Source organism: Onthophagus taurus, chromosome 11, assembly GCF_036711975.1.
Source record: "Onthophagus taurus isolate NC chromosome 11, IU_Otau_3.0, whole genome shotgun sequence".
Classification (NCBI taxonomy): Eukaryota; Metazoa; Arthropoda; class Insecta; order Coleoptera; family Scarabaeidae; genus Onthophagus; species Onthophagus taurus.
Window position 1 is genome coordinate 18,917,511 of NC_091976.1, and position 22,257 is coordinate 18,939,767.

The 22,257-nt window shown below is 31.1% G+C and overlaps 3 protein-coding genes across 9 annotated transcripts in view; 2 read left to right on the top strand and 1 right to left on the bottom strand.

Annotated features, from left to right (window-relative positions):
* Positions 1–252: 252 nt before the first annotated feature.
* Positions 253–11,042, bottom strand: LOC111424165 (ZAP3). Of its 7 annotated transcripts, none has more exons than XM_023057603.2 (9): positions 10,852–11,042; positions 10,671–10,792; positions 10,404–10,613; positions 7,171–10,344; positions 2,305–2,586; positions 2,011–2,244; positions 1,708–1,762; positions 571–680; positions 253–503 (listed from the first exon to the last, which is right to left on the bottom strand). In XM_023057603.2, exons 3-9 carry the CDS (start codon positions 10,608–10,610, stop codon positions 336–338), a joined length of 4,230 nt encoding a protein of 1,409 aa, XP_022913371.2. In that variant the 5' UTR covers positions 10,611–10,613; positions 10,671–10,792; positions 10,852–11,042; the 3' UTR covers positions 253–335. The 7 variants fall into 7 exon arrangements, with proteins under 7 accessions (XP_022913371.2, XP_022913369.2, XP_022913370.2 ...); XM_023057601.2 differs by having other exon boundaries at positions 10,404–10,624; positions 10,852–11,041; XM_023057602.2 differs by having other exon boundaries at positions 10,671–11,041.
* A 181-nt stretch (positions 11,043–11,223) lies between these two features.
* Positions 11,224–15,005, top strand: LOC111424166 (malignant T-cell-amplified sequence 1 homolog). The gene is made up of 6 exons (XM_023057607.2): positions 11,224–11,303; positions 11,356–11,508; positions 11,562–11,662; positions 11,717–11,850; positions 14,723–14,790; positions 14,851–15,005. Exons 1-6 carry the CDS (start codon positions 11,293–11,295, stop codon positions 14,930–14,932), a joined length of 549 nt encoding a protein of 182 aa, XP_022913375.1. The 5' UTR covers positions 11,224–11,292; the 3' UTR covers positions 14,933–15,005.
* A 261-nt stretch (positions 15,006–15,266) lies between these two features.
* The window catches only part of LOC111424101 (uncharacterized), a 37,062-nt gene continuing 30,071 nt past the window's right edge, over positions 15,267–22,257 (top strand). Inside the window, exon 1 of the mRNA XM_023057530.2 lies at positions 15,267–15,572. Within this exon, the coding sequence (XP_022913298.2) occupies positions 15,365–15,572 (208 nt within the window). The 5' untranslated portion in view covers positions 15,267–15,364. The remainder of the gene's footprint in view (positions 15,573–22,257) is intronic.

Below are 22,257 nucleotides of genomic sequence, written 5' to 3' on the forward strand. Positions count from 1 at the left end.
GTTTAATAAAATTAATATAAGAATGTTTGAATTATTTACTTACCTTGTTGATTTTAACACAATACACACTTTACACAAAAGTAAACAATATACAAAAAAATTACTTTATTTTCCAAGCTTACATTTTATTTGTCTACAACATACTGATCTAACATCTAAAAACTTAATAAATGTATTCATGAATTTCCAATCAATAAAAAAAAATTATTTATAACTATTATAATTATAATGAATGTGCTTTCTAGAAGCTTAGTGTCTTCACCAACATTGAAGTCAAAATTAAAACTGTTCCAAGAAATAATAAAAAATTCCTACCAAAAAAAAATTGTTTTCTCTCAATCCCTATAAAACTTCGGTACACGTTCTATATATTTAGTTTGCGTTAAAGCGCCACTTCCCATAGTTGGATCCATCATTCGATCCCAATTCGTTTGTCCAACAACAAATCCGATGGCTCTCATCTTCTGTTGTTCTCTTCGTTCTTCCAAATCGGCCCAGCGAACCTAATTTTTATTTCATTTTGAATTTTATTCTCGAATCTTCAAAGAAACCCCGAATATTTTTTCTTACCCTCTTCTGTCCTGGTTTGGATTCCCTCGAAATCCACTCGTCATCGATTTGAAGGTAGTCTTCCATGGTTTTGGAGGGTCGGAGCGGCTTACTAGTTCCATCAAGTTTCGCTGGAAAGTAGAGAATCGTTCACCGACACAGAACGACACCGAAGAATAAGAAACGAGATAGAAATATCGTAATAATTTTTTTTAAATGTGTTTTTGTAGGCTGCACACTGTTGTAAAAGAAGGGAAAACTTCTAGACGCGATAACAAGGCAACAATATAATGGACTCTCCTGAGCAGAAATCTGTTCAAGATCAATTTAAATTTGCGTTGCATATTGGACAAAATATCCAAAAATAAATTAGATTCAGAAAAAAACGCGATGTCAATTATGGAGAAAAGCATTTTAAACCGCCACTAATAATTTTATTAGGGAGCGTGCAATTCAATACAAGATAATATAAAAGATTCATGTATATATACATAGTCACTATTTTGATTGCATTACTCTTTACACACTGTGTAAATTTACAATCTATTGATAAGCAAAGTTAAAAGTAGAATTGTAGTCATTTTTATAACGTTTTTATTCAATATTTAAACAACGTTATACAAAATGAAACATACACAGTTTAAGAAAAGAAAAACTTTATAGCTGCACAAAAAAGGAGGTGAAACCAAAAACATATTGGATTCTTCCTTTTTTACTAATTAGCTTAAAGTTTTAGTTCAAAATAAGACGAATTAATTCAGATAATCGGAATTAAAATACTAAGTGTTTTAGGAATCATTTAAAAAGATTTTTGTTTATGATTTCATCTTGAAATCAATTCTAAACTTAACTAAATTCGAGAGAAAAACGTCAATTTTTGATTCCATAATCGTATGGAACCCAATCAAGTGTACATTCTAGTGTAAATTCAAGCATATCGTAGCACGCCCCCCATTTAAACTATTAAATAAACTTCTTTGAAAGTATTAAGAGATAATTTTTTATAAGTAAAAGATATATTTGTCCGTTACGCAAATAAAACAAATTTAAACCGTATAAAAATACAGTAAATGTTACTGTTAAAACAATTTTATTGCTAATTTAAACAGTAAAAATGTTTGAATTATTTTTTTATGTCCTAACCTACAAGAAACTTACCAAGATTGCCGATGGAACACTCGAAATTGTCCCACTTGCTGCCACACGCCTTTTCCTACGAAACTCTTCTAGTTCAGTTTAAAAATTAACAGAACGACGATATGTTTTTATAGAGAGAGAATAAAATTAAAACTATCAGACGATTTTTTTAACTCTCTTTGCTGTAGAAGAATGCTTTAAATAACATTGTCAATAAAATACACGCATTATATTTATAACCAATAAATTAGAATAAAAATTAAAAACTTAAAATCTCCAAATAAAATTTTTAACTCACCACCCACGTCAAATTTCTTTGCTTACCTCTGCGGATTCTTCTTCCTCCTCAAAATCATCAGTCGGTGGAGAATTAATTTCTTCCATTTCAACTTCAGGAATAGAAGCGGATTGAACTAAAGAGGTCGCATCTAAAATCGGGTGATGCGGTGGAGTCGGTTCCCAACCACTTATTATTTTTTGTATTTCCGTTTCAGAACGATTATGAATATTTCGTTTAGTACATGATGCCAAATCAAATTCTAATTGGCATACATAAACCTAAATCGAAAGGACGAATTAAATTGACCCGAAAATGATTTAAAACCTTTCGAAACCAACCTGAAAACCGTTTTGTTTAGCAAAACTCCACATTTCCCCAAAATATTTCACTTTATCATTAATGTTGTCGACGATTATAAAAGGAAAATAACCGTCTGTAATCGTTTTTTTAAACGCTTTAAATAATGAGTTTCTGTAAACCATTTCCATTGATGCGTCATACTCGTACTCCATCACTTTCACTTTCGTCTTTTTCCCGTCTTCTTCTATAACTTTTTCTTGTTCGATCATGAAGTAATCGTCTAGGGAGAGTATTCTTGGTGCTGAACCACCGTGTTCAACCTAAACGATCATTATTTTCTTTGTGGTTAAGAAATTCATCGTTTTTATACTTATTGCAAACAAATAATAAATTGAAAATACAAAACTTTTGCGGTAAAAAATTGGATTTATATTTATAAACAAATAAAATTTTTTTTCATTCCATTTCAATAAGATGGTTTTGACTTAAATTTTAAATAAATGGAATGATATTTCTTTGAGCATATACTTTGATGGATTTGGAACTTAAGATGAAAGTTTTAAGCCGTTGTATAAAACTATTCAACAACCAACGTACACAATTCATAAGTACTTCACACTAATTCATAGTACTCAAACACTATTCATACCACGTTAATTTAACGAAACACTAACATGATGTATTAGTCAACAATACAACCCAAAATGTTCAATTTATTGTAACTTATATTTATAGTACTGGTACATCATTATTACTCAATAATAAAAAATCAGAGACTTATCTACAACAATAATAACCGCTAACGAACGAATCTTATGAAGATCAAGGAAAGAAATACCACCCAAGAGATTAATAAATTATAATCATGGGAATGTAAGAACTTACGAATGAGTTATTCTTATTTCTTTAATACCTAGTGTTGTGGGTACAAAAAGATCTCGAAGAGACAACTGTATCACGTGTACGCTTTCTTTGGGGAATGTGAGGAATACATTGTACATAAATCTCATATCTAAACTCTCTTTTATTCGCGCAGGTTCATAGGTGTGTTCATAAACTATACATTGTCAACGCAAAATCTGGTGAAAGGTTTTGATAAGTTTAATAAATCAGAAATATAGGAAGAGTTATCATTTTATTCCAAGAGAAAAGAAAATGACGTCACATTTATCAGCTCATATCACGATATTTTACCCACTATGAAAGAACTTACTAGTTATAATATTATAAAACTAAACCACCAAAAAAATAAATAAATCTTTTACATTTTGTGTACATAATTAAGTATTGGTTATTATTCTTACCGGTTTGGTAGATTTTATTTATTTATATCGATCAAAACATCATAATTAACGTTAAAATTAACGTTATTGAGCACAAATTGTGATTAAAGATAGAATCTACACTTCTGGAAGCACAACGTGGATATAGAAGAGATTATTAAAGAAGCAGAATGTAAATATCGCCTTTCTGGATTTAGAGGTGTTTGGTAAGGTGCCTAGAGGGAGAGTATGGGAAAGGCTACTACGAGAGGAATTGAAGACAAAATTATAAAAGTTATCCAAAGCATTAAACTAAAACTAGAACTAACACAAGCACTATCACTAGAACTAACACTAGACCTAGACTTTCGGGTTAAGCCATACGTCTTTTGAAAGAGTGTTTGACTTTGAGAGAAACACTACAATATGGAATTAAGTACTAAATTAATACAGCATGAGAATAAATAGAAAGAAAACAAAAGTGATGGCGAAAGAAGAAAAAGGAGAAGATTCGACGAGGGATCTGAGAATTGAAACTGATAACGAAGTGATGGAGCTAGTTTGTACACCACACATATTTAAGAGTTACAATCGATGAAACTGTAAAGCAGGAGATGGATATATACGAACGAATAGACAAGACCATTGAAACATAGTTTGCACCACCGTAAAGTTTTATTGGGAAAAGAGAAGTAAAGAGATATAGTGCAGTATAGATACCAATACTAACATATGGAAGCGAGTCATAGATACTTACAGAGCAAAAGCAAGATACAAACAACGCATTTAAAATTTCTAAGAAGAATAAAAATATTACAAGGCGAGACGGAGGAGTTAGCAATCAAGAGGTCCATCTGAGTGTGTGGGGACATCTAGTCAGACTAAAAGAAGAACGGCAAGTAAAACAAGTTGGGAGGCATGGATGAGGAGAGAAATAGGACGACAGAACAAGACCTGGGAGGATATGATAGGCAAGATTCTTTGAAAGAGGGGCAAATCAGGGATATAACGTTCTCTTTAATATGAAGTAGCAAAAACTCCGAGACCGGTAGAAACAACAACATCAATAATGTAGAAAATATCTAAATTTTATTTTCAAAATCGCAACGGAATATATTACCCCAGATCACGAGGGTAAGCTTAGACTTAAGTTTCAGTCAGTCATTATGTAAAGTTTGCATAAAAATTAATTACAATGACTAACTAAAATTCGAACAGATTAATAGGCATTTTATTAATATCAATCATACGCAATATTAGTCTAGTTTCTATACATTATAAAAAAGTCTAGAGAGGTTAGATCATAAGACCTGTGTTTCCTTTCCACGATACTCTATAACTCTATATAAAGATGTGGAAGATAAAAATCTTGCTGAAATGTGTATTTAGATAAATCCAAATCATTGATTCTTACTGGATCAACATTGATTGTTGATCCAGCTCTAATCCTACTAGGACACTTAAAATAAACTGGTACATTATTTGTCTAAAGTGTATCAGATATAAGATAACTGCCATACCTTAACTCAACAGTGCAAAAAAAAAAGATTTTTTATTGCAATCTTTATCAAACAAAACTTCTTTATACCTCAATCTACTATTCTTGACAAATCAGTTTGAAATTTGTTAAATATCGTCTCCCTCTCCGCAAAATTACCACTTGCAGCATTTGTTTGACTTAATCATAACTTGTTGAATTCGAAAATGTAATCAACTGAATCTCAAGATCACCATAACGACTGCAATTATTGTAGAAATACTATGAAGCTTAGTGTAATCTAACGTAAAAAGTATTATATCAGACAGAAAAGCGCAGTTTCTTAACAAAGTTTGTAAAATGGATGCAATAATGTACAATTCATGCTATATAATGCATCATAGAATATTACATTAAACAGATAACTTAGTGCAATAACTACAACTGAGTTAATATATACAGTATAGTTTTTATGGTATTAATTAATAAAAATTCGAGAAAATTGCGGCGCACTTTGAAGGTGGGCGTACCACTTAGATTTCTCGCAGGACAGTCGAAGTTAAACAAGAATTGGATAAATGGTTTTCCGTAGTTAGTTGACAAGATGTAATTGTTACCGGTACAGTTTAAAAAAAAATCAGAAGAGCAAGACAATATCCAATTTAAGAAAGGACACGCTGAAAAGGGAAGCACCAATAATGAAAGCGCTAGACATTGGAAATACACGACAATTCAAACTTTTTTAAAGATTTCTGTGCAGATGACGTTCCCGTAATGAACAAGCAAGCAAAAACATGTATAGTTGAGTTACGTTATTTAATGCAAGACCGTAGTGAAGGGTATGTCCGAAATGATTGTATGTGCGGATTTCGTAGAAGTGCAAAGTCGTAAAAAGTACACTAAATAACTTTTTAAAACAATAAATACTTAATTGTTCTTTAGTGTTTATATTCTATTATTATTATTTTAATTTAAAATATATACTTATTCATTTCATTAAAATATATTAGAATATTACTTTTTGGTTGAAGTATTTCACTTTATTGGGACAGCCACTAAATTGGGTCAAAATGCCTCGGTCCCAACTACGCAGAATCGACTGTATTGCATTATATATTTGTTCAAATAATGTATGATGAAACATCATTAAAGCACTTACGGCCAGTGGAATACTTAATTTTTTATTTTTCCTTTCAGATTGCTTTAGGTATTTAGGTCGAAAGAGTAAAACCAAAGCTATTTATTGACATTAAAATTCATTTAGTGTGCATATGTTCCAAGATTAAATGTTTCTTTCAGTAGTAGTAATTATTGTACAAAACCCAGCTATTTAGAACTGCATTTCCTATGCACGCAAATTACATTATTTGGTCTCGGTTTTCACTTTTACTGAATACATACAGAAAAAACCGGATATAATCTGCCATTGAACATTATAATCTCAAATTTGTGAAATGCCAAGATTCAAGACTATATTAATTTCATTGCCAGATGTGCGAAAATGTTTGGAAATTTTTAATAAATTAAAAATATCGTTCCGTTTGATATCATACTTAATTGCTTAAATTAAATGTTTGTTGGCTTTCGTTCTGATTCAAAAACTCAAATCGTTGAACTTATATAACCCGTGAAAATGCGGCTTATGAGATGGCAGTTTTTCTGTACTAATCTTAGTACACCTTCGTAATTTGTATAAGAGGACCCTATCCAACTGTTTGCACGTTTTTAGTTATCTAGTTACACGTAATATTATGAATAAATCTTAATAGAATCTATCTTGACTGAGACAAATAAGTCTCAGTAAGGGAAAAAATATTCAACCGATTAAAAGCCCATCTGTAGAGAAGAACAGTAGTGTTAGGTATCAGATTAAGAACTGCTTACAACAGATATCTCCTTATTTAAATTAAAATTTCACAAATCATGTCAATTACCATCTAATTTTTGTTTTAATTAGAAAGAAACTGATTGTAATCAGCTTCATAGTAATCCAATTCATCAAATTAATCAATAGATTAATTTCTTTTGTGAGTAAAACCTGATTGAAAATCATTTATTCAAAAATATTTAGTTATCAGTGTAACTTTACACTTTAAAAACTTTATTGAATTTTTTTAAATGAAACATAAACCTTTAACAAAAAAATAAAAATAAATAATAATTACCTCTTTATCCTTAATTAGTTTTGCCAAAAATGTTTTTCCACTACCTGGTGGTCCTCTTAAAATGATAACGATTCTAGCTGCCCTTGAATATCTTCCAGGAGGACTTAAAACATCCTCAATCAGGGTAATGTTCTTCATAGATTGAGGTCGCGGAGGTGAAATTCTTATTTCTTTAATCTCTCTATTAAAACCTACGTCTTTTTGTACACTCAAATCACCAAATCTTCTCCCTCTAAATTCTTCATTTCGTAACCTTTCAGGTGATTCATATCTTACCCTTTCAGGTTCCTCAAATCTTATTCTTTCTGGTTCTTCAAATCTTATTTTTTCAGCTTCTTCAAACCTTTTCCTCTCTGATTCATCAAATCGTTTTCTTTCAGTTTCGTCAAATCGTTTTCTTTCAGTTTCATCAAATCGTTTTCTTTCAGTTTCATCAAATCGTTTTCTTTCAGTTTCATCAAATCGTTTTCTTTCAGTTTCATCAAACCTAATTCTTTCAGAATCCTCAAATCTAATTCGTTCAGGTTCCTCAAATCTCATCCTTTCAGGTTCTTCGAATCGAATTCTTTCGGGTTCTTCAAATCTTATCCTTTCAGGCGGTTGAAATCTAGGTTTTTCTGAACTTGGACGTTCAAAATCATCATTCGATCTTCTTTGAAAGTCTTTTTGCGGCGGCTCAAATTTAATTCTTTCGTCGATTTTTTCGAACGGTTCATCGTATTTACTTTTTATTAAAGTTTCATCACGTTTAATTCTACGATCTTCGCGTCTCCAAGAGTCACTGTAACGATCGTAACCGGGAGGAAATCTACTGTAAGTTGGTTGATCGTAACGTTGAATTACAAAATCGAATTCGCGACAATTTCTTAATGTTTTTTTTAACCAATCCGGTCTTTGAGGAAGTGGGATTCTATTAACTGGTTTGTGACGATAATCGAATGTTCTTAATGGCTCAATTGCAATTTGGATGTCTTCTGGAGTGTTTGTTTTGTGGTCATATTCGATTACTTTGACGGGTTCCCACATAGGGGTGGTATCTTCTGATTGTTTTGAAGATTCTTCTTGATTAACACCTTCATTTTCATTGTAATTATATCCTTCGGTGTAATTTTCTTCGTAGTTTTCGTCGTAATTTTCCTCGTAATTTTCGTCGTTATAATTGTTGTAATTCTCGTTTTCTTCGTAATTATCAAAATCGTCATTTTGAAAGTGTTGCCTACGATTTTGAAATTTTTTTTGTCTCTTTCTGTTTTTCCCCCTGAAATTATTTTCGTTATAACTTCTATCATCTTCCTCATAATAATCTTCGTCGAAATTATTTCCTTGATTTCCGCTAAAGTTAGGTTGGAAATTATCTCCACCGCGGAAATTTCCAAGATTTGTCATGTTATTATTATTATTGCTACTATTACTTTGTTCGTTAAATTGATTGGGGCCTCTAAAATCGTCGTCTCTGTTAAAATTGGGTGGTCTAAAGTTTAATCCACCAAAGTTTGCGTTTTGAGATGAATTTTTATCATCTTGGAAATTGTTTGGGCCTCTTGGATTCGGGGCATTTTGGAAGTTTATGTTTCTAAAATTATTAGGGGGTTGAAAACGATCGTTTATATCAAAATTTCGATTAAAATTATCATTTCTAAATGAATTTTGTTGTTGAAAATTATTATTTGGTTGAAAACGGTCTTGGTTTGAATGGAAATGTTCTTGATTTGAATGAAAACTATCTTGATTTGGTTGAAAATTGTCTTGATTAATTTGAAATCGGTCTTGATTTTGTTGAAAATCATCGTTTTGAAAATTATCATTATTATTTCGATAATTTTCTTGATTTCGCCCGCGAAAACCACCTTTTCCAAAACCATCATCAACATTTTTATTACCCCAATCTGCTTCAGGCTTCCCCCCAAAACTACTTCTAGTTTGATCATCAAAACTGCTCGCGTTATCAAAATTATTTTTCGGATCGCTTTGACTCGAAGCTGTTTCATTAAATTCTTTTGGTTCGTGTATTTTAGAGGTTGTATCAGTGAAACTAGAGGAGCTCGAAACTTTTTGATTTTGCGAAACCATTGATAACATACTCAACAGTTTTTGATCGCCTAAAATTGTGTTGATTCCTTTTGAGATCGCTTCTAAATCGGGAATTGGTTTATTAGGGGGTAATTTATCTACTTCTATTACAGAGTCGATATTTGGAGATTCATTTTTTTCTTCATCTTGGACATCTCCAACTAAATCTAAACCTGGAATGCCGTCGGAAGTTGTTAATTTAAGAAATGATATGCCATCATCTTTAATATCAACGTTCATTTCTAAATTTTGTGGTTTTGTGATGTTTTCAAATGCCTCATTATCAGAATTTTTGGATGTTTCACCTTGTTTTTGATTATTGTCAGGTAACCCCAAACGTTTTCTTCGCATTTGTTCCCTTCTTTCTAATAATTGAGTTCTCCAAGCTTCCCATTTTTTCTCATATTCTTTGTATTGCTCTTTATCAGGATGATTCACATTTTGTTCTTTCCACTTATTAAATTGAGCCTCCCATTCTGTAAATTGCTTAATAAATTTTTTCTCAGTTTCAGATAAATCTTCTGGGTTTTGATTTGGATTTGTTTGTTCATTATCACCTTTATTGATAATCTTAGGATCTAACTTTATTCGTTTATTATCAATTTCTTTACCAAAATCAGGCTTCTTTAAAGGTAAACTCAACAAACTTGGTGGTTTATTCTGGTTATTACTTCTATTTTGTTGTTGTTGATTTATATTTTGTTGCTGATTTATATTTTGCTGTTGATTTATACTTTGCTGATTTATATTTAGCTGATTAACTTTTTGTTGCTGTTGATTAACCTTTTGCTGTTGTTGATACCCCCCACCAAAATTACGATTATTTTGGTTATTTCTATTGAAATTTACATTTAATTGCTGCCCAGAAGGACTTTGAAACTGATTCTGATTACTTTTATTTTGACTTGGTGGTTGAAAATTAGGTGGTGGGGCAGAAAAATTTGTCTGTGTATTTATCCCAAAGTTCCTATCATCTTTTAGTGGCTCATTGGGCGGCGGCTGTGGTTGTGCTTGAGCTACCTCAGGAGGTAACGGGGGAGGAATTGATGTATTCAAAATCGGAGGTTGTACTGCTTGTGATAAAGCTGACATCGATTTCTGATACTAAACATGTTTAAAAAACATTTTTAGTCCGTTTTCAAAAGTATTTTTAATCAACTTACTTCTGCTCCATATTGTTGATGCCACTGTTGATATTGTTGTTGCCATTGAGCCCACTGTTGCCAGTTTTGTTGTTGCATTTGGGCCCATTGATCAGCCGTATACTGAGGAGGTAAAACCCCCGTTGGATTAACAATTGGAGCTGGATTTACGATCCCAGATAAATTTGGAATCATTGGAGCACCATTATTCCATTGTTGCCAAGCCATTACCTTAATAAATACTTTAACAAAACTTTATATGTCCTTAAAAGCACCGATTTATCTTACCTTTAATTAATTAAACTGTCATTTAAAGCTTTCTGACACACTTTAACACTTTTAAAGGAATTTATCTTGGTTGTTATATATGGTAGAGGTATTTTAAGAGATTAAATAAGATAAGAATGATTCTGCTCCAGATTATGGACAAAATATAAGCAAAAAGAAACAAATCAAAGTGTTGGCTTACCTAGAGTAGATTATTTCCTTTATATTGAAGGTACGTGGAATTATTGAGGGATAGGGAGTTCTTTTAATATTAAATGCTTAGTTTTATGTGAAATTGAATCAATTATACGGCTTTATTTCACCGTAAAATTGAAATATGTTAAACATCACACATTTGACATTACGCACAAGCAAACAATATTAATAATCCTATCAGGGTGGGTAACATAAATTAAAAACCTAGATTTTTAGAACAAATTCAACTTCCAAACCACATATATAGATATTTCCCATTTAAAATATTTTTTTAATAACCACTTAACAAATATTATCAATATTCTCATTTATTAAATAATTATTTCAATAAAATATTACCAACATAAATTGACATTTAGAAAAGTTGGTTATCGTAACATAACCTCAAAGATAACCCACCGAACTCAATTCAATTAATTTATTGAAAATGTTTAAAAAGTATTTATTACTTTTACTGTGTTTTGTACAATTAATTGGTTGGTTTTTTTAGATTTGATGAAAAGGAAGGGGTTTCCGGTATACTACAGTTAAAATCGTCTGTTCAAAAAGGTATTCGGGGTAAACTTTTAGATCAATTTCCTCATTTAGAGGGTTATATCGATGCTGTCATCCCTAAAAAGGATAATTTACGTATTGTAAAATGGTAAGAAATTGATTTGAAATATTAGAAAGTGTTTAAAACTATTTATTTTATAGTCATGATCATATTGAGATTATTGTGAACACTGCCGGTGATTTGCTGTTTTTTAGACAACGAGAAGGACAGTGGATGCCCACTTTAAGACTTTTGCACAAATGTAAATATATAATCTTTTCTTTTGGCTATGTATAATTTTATTTATTTCTAATAGATCCGTTTTTCTTGCCAATGCAACAAGTTGATAAAGGCGCAATTAGATTCGTTTTAAGTGGTGCTAATATTATGTGTCCTGGATTAACATCTCCTGGTGCCAAAATGACTGAAGTTCCTAAAGGAACTGTGGTGGTAAATGTTTATATTTATTAATTTCAAGATTTGTTGGTGTGAAATATTCCAGAGTAGCTTAACAATGTTTGCTTTAATCAGTTTGTGAATATAATCACAAAATATATTTTTCAGCACTTCAAAGTAAAATACAAAAAAGCAGGAAAGTCTAATTTTTATGGAAACCAAAAGGGGTGTTGACTATTTCGTCAAATTTTTCATATTTTTCTTGATATCTATGCGGCTGAGAGCAAAAGTGCAAGAGAACAATATTGTTAAGCATAAAATTTGCTACAACTTTTGTTCTAAAAGATTTTTTGTAACATGTTTACATTCCCCAGTGTTACCATCAATAACTTCAAAAAACAACTAATTCGTAACTTTTTCACATTTACGTATTTTTTTCGATATCTATGCGTCTGAAAGCAAAAGTGCAAAAGAGCAATATTATTGAACATAAAATTTGCTGCAACTTTTGCTCTAAATTTTTTTTTGTAAAATGCTCAGATTCTTAAGTGTTACAATCAATAACATGAAAAAACAACAAATTCGTCAAATTTTTGAATTGTCATGTTGTTCTCGGTTTCTATGCGTCTGAGAGCAAAAGTGCAACAGAGCAATATCGTTAAGCATAACATTTGCTGCAACTTTTGTTCTAAAAGTTTTTTTGTAAAATGCTCAGATTCTCCAGTGTTACCATCAATAACATGAAAGAACTAATTCGTAAAATTTTTGCATTTACATATTTTTCTCGGTTTATATGCGTCTGGAAGAAAAAGTGTAACTGAGCAATATTGTTATGCATAAAATTTGCCACAACTTTTGCTCTAAAAGTTTTTTTGTAACCTGCTCAGATTCCTCAGTGTTACCATCAACAACTTGAAAAAAACAGCTAATTCCTAAATTTTTGCATTTACGTATTTTTCTCGATATCTATGCGTCTGAGAGCAAAAGTGCAACAGAGCAATATTGTTAAGCATAAAATTTGCTACAACTTTTGCTCTAATTTTTTTTTGTAAAATGCTCAGATTCTCAAGTGTTACCATCAATAACATGAAAAAACACCTAATTAGTCAAATTTTTGCATTTTCATATTTTTCTCGGTTTCTATGCGTCTGGAAGAAAAAGTGTAACTGAGCAATATTGTTAAGCATAAAATTTGCCACAACTTTTGCTCTAAAAGTTTTTTTGTAACCTGCTCAGATTCCTCAGTGTTACCATCCACATCTTGAAAAAAAACTAATTTGAAAATTTTTGCATTTTCATATTTTTCTCGGTTTCTATGCGTCTGGAAGAAAAAGTGTAACTGAGTAATATTGTTAAGCATAAAATTTGCCACAACTTTTGCTCTAAAAGTTTTTTTGTAACCTGCTCAAATTCCTCAGTGTTACCATCAATAACTTGAAAAAAACAACTAATTCGTAAATTTTTGCATTTACGTATTTTTCTCGATATCTATGCACCTGAGAGCAAAAATGCAAGAGAGCAATATTGTTAAGCATAAAATTTGCTACAACTTTTATTCCAAAAGTTTTTTATTTTAACTTGCACAGATTCCTAAGTTTAACATTGATAATCTGAGTTAGGATTATTAATACGGTTTCCAACATTAAGACAATTTTTTTTTCAAAATGCGAAAGTGCAACTTTAAGGACATTTAGTACCGTCCTGTAAGTTCTAACATCCAATCATCCAATCACAAAAATCATCATAGGCCATACAAATGTGATTCATTAATTCATTTATATGTGAACGTCCAGAATTCTTTGAAATTGCAGAAAACACTGAATTTGTATTGAAATAATCGCAGTAGCTTATAATAAGCAGTTTTTCAAATTCGAATAAATATTTTTTAAAATCGATCTTGATTATCATCGCTTAATAATGGTTATTTCTAAATCTTCAAAGTTTAGGAACCATTCCCTTTACTAAAGATCTATCTCAGAAAGTTAGATGATGAGCTATAACTTCATTGCTACAACATCATTTGATACCTTGATAATATCGCATCGTTTTGCTTTGCGACATTTCCCATATTTTTGATAATAAGAGAGGGGGAGGCCAAATAACTCCAAATAACTAACTTAAATTACTAACGATATTAGAACTTGTAACTGTCACACTAAGTCATTAAAATTAACAATAATTTGGGTATTATAAACATCCTGATGGTTTTTAAAAGAATAAAACCCAACATTTCTCGCCGGGCTATTTTTGATGTGTGGGTTAGCAGTTTGTTAAAAGCTCGATTGAACATTTATTCTCTTCTCCAGGTGATCCAGTAAAATCGAATCATATGGACGCGGTCTTTCTCATTATACCACAATATATACAGCACTAAGTTCATACATCGTGCAATCATCATTTGTTTGATTAGTATCAATGTTGGAAAACGAATTTTTCCATGAACTGCTCAATACTCACTTCTGCTCAATTTAAAACAACCTTAGTTCAAGTTTAATCCATTTGTATCATCAAAGTATTCTATCACCAAGCGCGGAATATTCCGCGAGCATGCGACTGTCTCATAAAATCAAGCGCATGATGCAAATGGGTTAATAGCCACATATGGTTGCGGTTGCCAAACACAGTGGAGGGAGGCGAGACTTTGTCTTTGCTGTGGAATAGATCTGGCAAATATTCAAAAAAGTTTATCAAGATGTCAATAAATGCAGTTAAAACCTTTTAGTCTTGGAAAATGTTAAAAGTAGCTTTGCCTTAGCTTTGACTTTAAATAGAATTGCTCTGTACTATCTCATACATACATATAAAATTTATTTTATATTGATCAAATAATTCTAAGTTATAGTGAATATCTTAAAATCATTTGACTAGCTATTTAGATAGTAAAAAAATAAATATAAATTTTTCAGTTTTTTTAATTGTTTTATAGGCTATTATGGCTGAAGGAAAACAACATGCTCTAGCTATTGGAATTACAACTCTATCAACTGAAGAAATGTAAGTTTATTTAAATTGGAATTAAGTGGTAAGAAATTCTTGATTTTTTAATTTTTTTAGAGGTAAAATTAATAAAGGTGTTGGAGTTGAAAATTGTCATTATTTAAACGATGGTTTATGGCAAATGAAACCTGTTAAATAAGGCGGTGTTTTTGTAATTTATGGTTTATTTCATGTATGATGCTTTTTATAATAATATCGAGTAATTATAATTATATCTTTTTCTCATTTTAACCCATCCCAAAAAAAGTTGTGTTAAGTTTTTTGTGTTGCCTACGTTATAAATATTTTCTACCTTTACCAGCAGGAAACAGCTCCTGTTGGCTGCCGCCGTTTGGTCGCGATCAATGCGATTCCCGAGACCCTCGCATATAACACGCCGAACGCGAGCAGCAGATTCTGCTGTTTTCTCAGTAACCGTGCGAGTTCGCGCGCGTGCAGTCGCCGCAGATTTAGTTAAAAAAAATATCTCGTTTTTTATTTTCTATTTAATTAAATTAGATAGTCCAAAAAATCGAAAAAAAAAAAACTTTAAATAATTATTTAGTTTATCGATCCCAATTATGTGCCAGCAATGACATCGTCAACCACCGTCAGAAAATCGTACGGCAACAGGAAGCTCAACACTTTCCCGGAGGACTATTTCCGCCTGGTCAAACAGAAGACCAACGCGAGTAATGCTCCGAAAAAGAGCGAAGACGTCGCCAAATTAATTAAATACATCGACGATAATGTCATTGGAAAGAATAATGCGTTTTTGGGTCCGTTTGGTAGAAGAAAAGGTAAGCATTTTTATTTTAGTTTTTAATAAATCGAAAGTTTTATTATTGTATACAAAGTATCGATGGGTTTAGAATGTACTTTACGAGGTGATACGAAAATAAATTTCAAATACTATCTGGTGCCAATTGATCTGCCGCTTGAAACCGACAAGTATGCTTTGTCGTGTTCAGAGATGCAGCTCGGTTTTGGCGGACGGGCTTTTAGAATTCCTGCTGCTGATGCAGTCAGTGGCAACAGGATTGCAACGATTTATTTTTGTAAAACCCACTGACACGTTTAGTTTATTATCCTACTAACATTTTGAGATGACTAAATGAATAACCATACGTTATTTTTGACGTTTTGTTTTTAAATTTTCTTTTTCTTTGATCTCCATTTTCTTTTTAAATTTATACAGTGTTTATTAAGGTTAAATCATGTAGAGTTTAATATGTGGGGCTCCGAGATTAACACCTTTATGAAGCTCTACAAAAGGAAATCTCATAAAAAAAACTTGGAATAAAAAGCTATATGATATATTTAGAAAAAAATTTCTATCAAAGTTACTAAACCATATATCATATTCAGTGGATGATTATTTTGATGTTTTTTTTAAATTGTACACTTGAAGGTTGGATTACGACGAATAAAATATGCAAAGTTATTTCTTGTAAAAGAGTTAAATTACATATTCCTGTTTGTACACAAGACGAAAAAAACATTATGATAAACAAGGAATGCGCGAATTTTGATTACACTCGAATATAGAATATTTAATGCGGATAAGTAACAACCCAAAAGATTTAATTGGGGCCTCAATATGTTGGAGGTCGATCTCAGTGTGCCTAATTTTGAATTAAATGATTCTTCTAGTTTTGAAGATGAATCTTAAAAAATTATTTTTCTTTTTGATTTTATTTAGCATATTAAATAACATGCATTAAAATATGATTTGCAATTAAAATTATTTCTTATTTTCTGCATATAAAGTCAAGTAACTTACGTACTTTTATTTGTACCGCTGGTTTTGAGCCTTCAGTTTCAGTGACTTGCAGAAGTCGTGATGCTTAAGAGGTGAATATTGAGTAAATTATCTGGAACAAATCTGACACCAATAACTTAGTCATATTCCATGTCCATTCCATTTCAGATTTTGCTTTTCTTTAAATATCATTAAGTCAGTGTGTTTTGAGCTTGTGACTGTGTTTTTATTAGTCTTTGGCAAGTAAAGGCTGTCGCGGTATGACGATCATCCGATGTGTTACAAATTACGATTTCATTAATCTTTTAGAATCAGTTTTTGCTAATTGCTTGAGGTTCAACAATCTAGATGAATGGAAGAACGAAAAAATTTTTGTTTTCTTGTGAATAATATACTAAATATTTGCTGCATTTGTATAATAATAATATTAGACTGGGAGAAATGACCGAAGTGAAAAAGGTCACAATGCAAATTAAATCAAGCCTAAGAATTAGAAACACTTAGTCTGAAGCATAGGAAAATATCATTCATGTGAATATGAAATTATAAAGAGCCTAGGTTGATCGTGAGGGATACGGAACAGTAAAACTGATCTATTTTTACAAACGCTGTGCTGAAGTCATGTATACAGAATCATTCTGGCAGTTATCACCAAAAGAAAAAATTCTGTCGATAATAGAATTAATAACTGTCGAGACTTCTAAAATCTCAGCCGATTCATGCAGTAGCAATGGTCTCAAAAACGAGACTCATGCGTGGGATAAATTGCGTATTATGATTGCTTTGCGGCACCTACAATGCATCAAACAAAGAACTGAGGTATGTAAAGAAAGTTCGCAAAGTTACATTATCAAGCGTCACCTCACCCGGCACATTACGAAAGAATGATTGTGACGTGGGATATAAGCATAATACTCCGTTTTTTGGGCATCAAAATTCACCAGGGCACTACGCTAAATAATCGTATTACTGACCTCGTAGCGGTCACGTCTATGGTAGAGTGAAGGGGATGATGATAATGATCCAGTGCCCACTTATTGCAATCTATGCAAATTATTACTGGAGTTTAAGTGCATGAGACAACTGCTATCATTTTTTCGAATTAGTGTTTTATAATTACTCATTCGTACTCTTCTCACTGAATATTAAAATAAAATTTCTTGACCAATGCAGTTTCTAACCGCATCCTTAATATAAGTGTCTTGATTAGAATGATGTTTATGAATGTAGAAGCTAAGCTGTAAATTGAATTTTACATAAAAACAAATTTAGGTTATGGTTAAGGTGATTATAACGATACTATGGCGGGCCAAGTTAAAACGAAAAGCTGTATATTTGGGTTTCGCTTGGAAAAAGGGTAATGTGTCTAGAATTAAGCAAAAAAAGTAGATAACATAAGATCTCATCGATTTCAGTATCACTCCAATATCGAAGGTCCAGAAGATCCTATCCATCATCACTCACTGCGTCTACTTAAGTTTTTGTATTCTGATGCATTCCAAGTCTCGGTGTTGTACCTTATCCCTCACACACTCTGGTCCTCAACTAGTCCCAGGATTCTACGCAATACCTTTCCTTCGAATGTCAAGTCTATCACTTGATCTCTTCGATAGGTTTCATCCAATAATTGTTTTATATATTCTCCTCTTTGTTTGTCGGCGTAAGTCTTGTGACCTGAATATATGGAACAGCATGAAGTTTGCTCCATTTCTTTGTGTTATTCTGTTGTTTATTTCTCTACTTTCCGTGCTATCACAAATACGAGCACTGCTCAACCTATCCACATGATAACATTCTGTGTTTTGTGTGTTTCCTATGTTTATCTCCAATCCTGTCCGTTTGGCATAACTCCTCAGTTGAAAGTATGCATCTTCTGTACCTGCTTTCGACTCATAATGTTCACATCGTCTGCATATGTTGTACTGTCTTGGAGGTCGGCAAATTCTCTCTTCCGATGTTTTATCATGAATTTAAGCGTTAGGTTGAAAAGAAGAAGAGGTTTTGTTAATAATTTCTTTTACTGTAAATATATGATCAGTTGTGGACCTGCCACGTCTAAAATGAGTTTGGTACTCATCAATAACGATAGCTTATATAGGTTACAGACGCTCATTGATGATACAAGATTCTTTATGATGAAATTTTGGAAATTCCGCGGTAGATCTTACAGGCAAGTTTGTCATCATTTTCATAAATATTATCCATTATTGTCCAATTATTCACAATTAGTTTTCAAAACTGTATGATACAGTGTCAAATCCTTTGCTCTAATCTAATAACATTAGCACGGAGATTTTGTCATAGTCAGTTGCTTTGGTGATTTAGATAAACTACACCAATGAAGCTGTCTAAATTCTAATTATCTCATAGCTTTACAGATTAAAGTCTTTTTGAAGAGATTTCTCAAGCAGAACAGTACGCTATTTTATTCAACGATATTCTTCTTAGGTATCGGTTTTACCAGCAAATATTTCAAAATCATAGAGAAGTTGATTTATGGGTGTTTTTCTTTAATAATGAAATGTTGAGTAGATAAGAGTAGTAGAAGAGATCTAACAAAATCTACATATATTATAAGCTAAATACTTAGAAGTTTTTCGACATGAATTATATTGCATCATGTATATTGTATAATATCGCTGACGATATCATTCATCGTTAACATTGACAGGTCATGCATGTAATAATATCCAATAATATTGATAATAATGGGTAATATAATAACAATGACCTATTCTCTGGCACCATAGTTTGTGGGATTTCAAATATCAAACAATTACAACCAAATTTTGGTGTTTTTAAAAGGAATATTTTATCTAATTTAACCAAATCCTTTCTTACCTTTTCAACCTCAGTATATTGATTATTTAAGAGATGATGTATAATATAAATAAAGTGAGGTTGATGTTTGAAGTTTGAAGATCACATAATTTGTGGAACAAAACCTTTTGAATTAATTTAAGCCCTAAAGGAGGGAATGATTATAACTAAATGAGATAGGATTTTATGTCAATTAAATCCAAACGCCACAAAGAACATAACTTAAAACTTTTATCAGTTAATTCTTTGACACTCCGGCGTTTTTCTCTTTAATAACCTTCTATATTTACATACCAGCTTCATATTTGTCAGATTTATCGTTTTGTTTATGTCGACCAGCTTTTTTTATTGCGACAGTTTTATGATCGATTTGGTTTATTTCTCCATTCAATTTTCCAGTCGATTTACGACTTGAGAAGTAAATTGTCAAAAAGAAAACAAATAACAATAAATTGTTTCACAAATTTACACGTGTCTTTAATCCCACTTTAGCAACTTTAATAGAAATTTATTTCCGTGTTTTTATTTCCTGTTTTTTATTAGTATGGATTAAGAAAATGGGGAAACGGTTTAATCCTGGTTTTATGTACGCTACATTCAATTGGAATAATTGAACCCAACCGTTTTATAGCGTTTAATTTTAGCATTTTCATTTTGGTGATATGTATACGATAGAAAGGTTTTACATTTTACATTTCCTTGGCTAAGGTCGTAAAATTTATTTTGTAAATTTTTGTAAAACTAATCCAATTTGGCTCAAAATCTATATTTTCTCTGCCAAGAAACTAAGTCTTATTAAAATAATGATTAACAAAAAACATGTTGTAACAATGTGTTTATCTTTGTTTGTTTCTTAAATGATACTAAAAAAGTAATAAATACACGTGTCTCTGTTTAAAGTTTGTTTATTAAATCATTTGGTTGGAATAAAAGTCGAATAAACTTATGAAATGATTAAGCAGTGAATTTTGTTGTATTCATACTTAAAGTTGGATTTATGCGTTATATTTCCTAATTTTAATTGTTAAATTTTAAACCTATTGTTTTTTAGATCTGATTCACTTCAAGTAGACAACAATGCTATTGTTAAATTTTTTTAACTGACACAAAAACTAGGATGGATAGTAAAAAGTTAAAAAGTTATTGCTAATGTTTTGATTACGCGACGACGTAAAACGCGTCAAGGTCGAATTGAAATTATCGTCGGTTTATCTTTACGGTTTACATTAGTTTTTTTTTTTAATATTTTGTTATTGATAGGTCGAATAGGAGTACAAACATCAAATATTGCTCCCTCAAACTGTATATGTAAATATTTGATAATCGATTAATGCACTTCATAAATGTTTTTTTGTTTATTACTTTAAATCAAATAGTTATAAAGAAGAAAGTTTCAACAATTTATTGTTTAAACGATTACTACTTTCACTATCCTTGCACGTTTAATGCACGATTCTTGATCGTGCTTACTATTGTTTAAAACCTTGAAGGTTTGTGTTTTTCAGGAAACTGAAATGAAAGTTAAATACCAAAACTGATTTTAAATTTAAATTTATAGAAACGGTTTTAATTTTAAGTTTTATGAACGTTAGAGGTTTTCTTAGAAAATCCCTGTCTCTTAAACTAAATATAAATCATAAAGGAAGTTTAGGTTTAAAGGATACATAGATACTTGGCAAGAGTTTTGGTAGCTAACAGACAGCACGTCGTTCATTTTGGTTCGAGAAAAATATTTTTTAACTTAACGATGATGCATCATCCTTTTGTCACCGGTGAGATTTTTAAATACGGAGACGTTTTTTTTTCTCGGTCGCTTTTTAAGTTCTTTCTTGGGTTGACGACCTCCTTCATTTTTCAAAAATGGGTCAGGGAGAGATATGCGGGAACAAAGAAAGAAGGGGTATGTTTAAAAATAATCGATATCTCTCCGGGATACCTTTTCCCCCACTTTTACTAAAATATCAACAATGAAATTGATTCAATTACATAATTGTTTACCAACAGAAGGATAAACAAACAAATTTATTTATTTTAGATAACATACAAATATGGACGTATTTTTTTCAAAAACATTCCTTAATTTACTTTTAGATATTATTAATCTTAATTGAGTTTTTTTTGTCGACTTCTTGATTAAGTAATGTTTTTAACATTAAAACTAAAATCGAGTGTTCATCAGCGACGAATTGTCTAGTTGAACATAACAAGCTCACATCAAAGGTCGTTCTGATTAGATAAGATCCCTTTACATAATTCGCAATAGTTAAAGTTTTTGAATTGATATTAAATAAAATAATTTAAGCAGCACCAGAAATATTTTTCACCTTCATAATGAAGAAATCTTGTAATTCATTTTAGAGTTTCATAGAAATCGTCTAAAAGATTTTGGAAGATTGTCTATTGAATTAGTTGAATTAAATTACCTCTATAACAAACTTTCGAAACTTCCTCGAGGAGATTGAAAACGTTAAAATGAAAAGGTGCAACGATAAATTGTTTAATTAAATTAAATTTTAAAAACATAATAAATTTCGTTTAAAATAAAAATTTTATTTTTAATTTTTATAGAAAACTCTAGATATAACCAACTTTCAAATTGTCGGCACTTAAAAGTCTTATATATCTAGCAATTTAAGCTGAAGTAGAGATTACTTCAAATAGAACAAATTCTGAAGTACTATAATCTAAAATAATCAATTCAGATTCCCTTGGAAAGTTCGTACTCTATATTTCCGAGAATCCGGTTCATTAATATTAGAGGATATCCATTATCCGACGATTTATAATTCAAGGATTCTCGAAACTTTATGCAAAATTTTTATTTCTTAAAAATGTTTGTAACATTATGTTAAAATCAATGTTCTCATTGAAACTTCCTTATTTAAACAAACAGGCATGACAAA

Bases quoted from the DNA above. Each gene is read 5' to 3' on its own strand.
- LOC111424165 (XM_023057603.2), bottom strand. From the start codon at position 10,610: ATGGCTTGGCAACAATGGAATAATGGTGCTCCAATGATTCCAAATTTA. The intron at 10,345-10,403 runs GTAAGTTGATTA...AAACATGTTTAG, and splicing joins ATCAACAATATGGAGCAGAA to TATCAGAAATCGATGTCAGC. The intron at 681-1,707 runs GTAAGTTTCTTG...TCTACTTTCCAG, and splicing joins GTGTTCCATCGGCAATCTTG to CGAAACTTGATGGAACTAGT.
- LOC111424166 (XM_023057607.2), top strand. The intron at 11,509-11,561 runs GTAAGAAATTGA...TTTATTTTATAG, and splicing joins AATTTACGTATTGTAAAATG to TCATGATCATATTGAGATTA. The intron at 11,851-14,722 runs GTAAATGTTTAT...ATTGTTTTATAG, and splicing joins TTCCTAAAGGAACTGTGGTG to GCTATTATGGCTGAAGGAAA.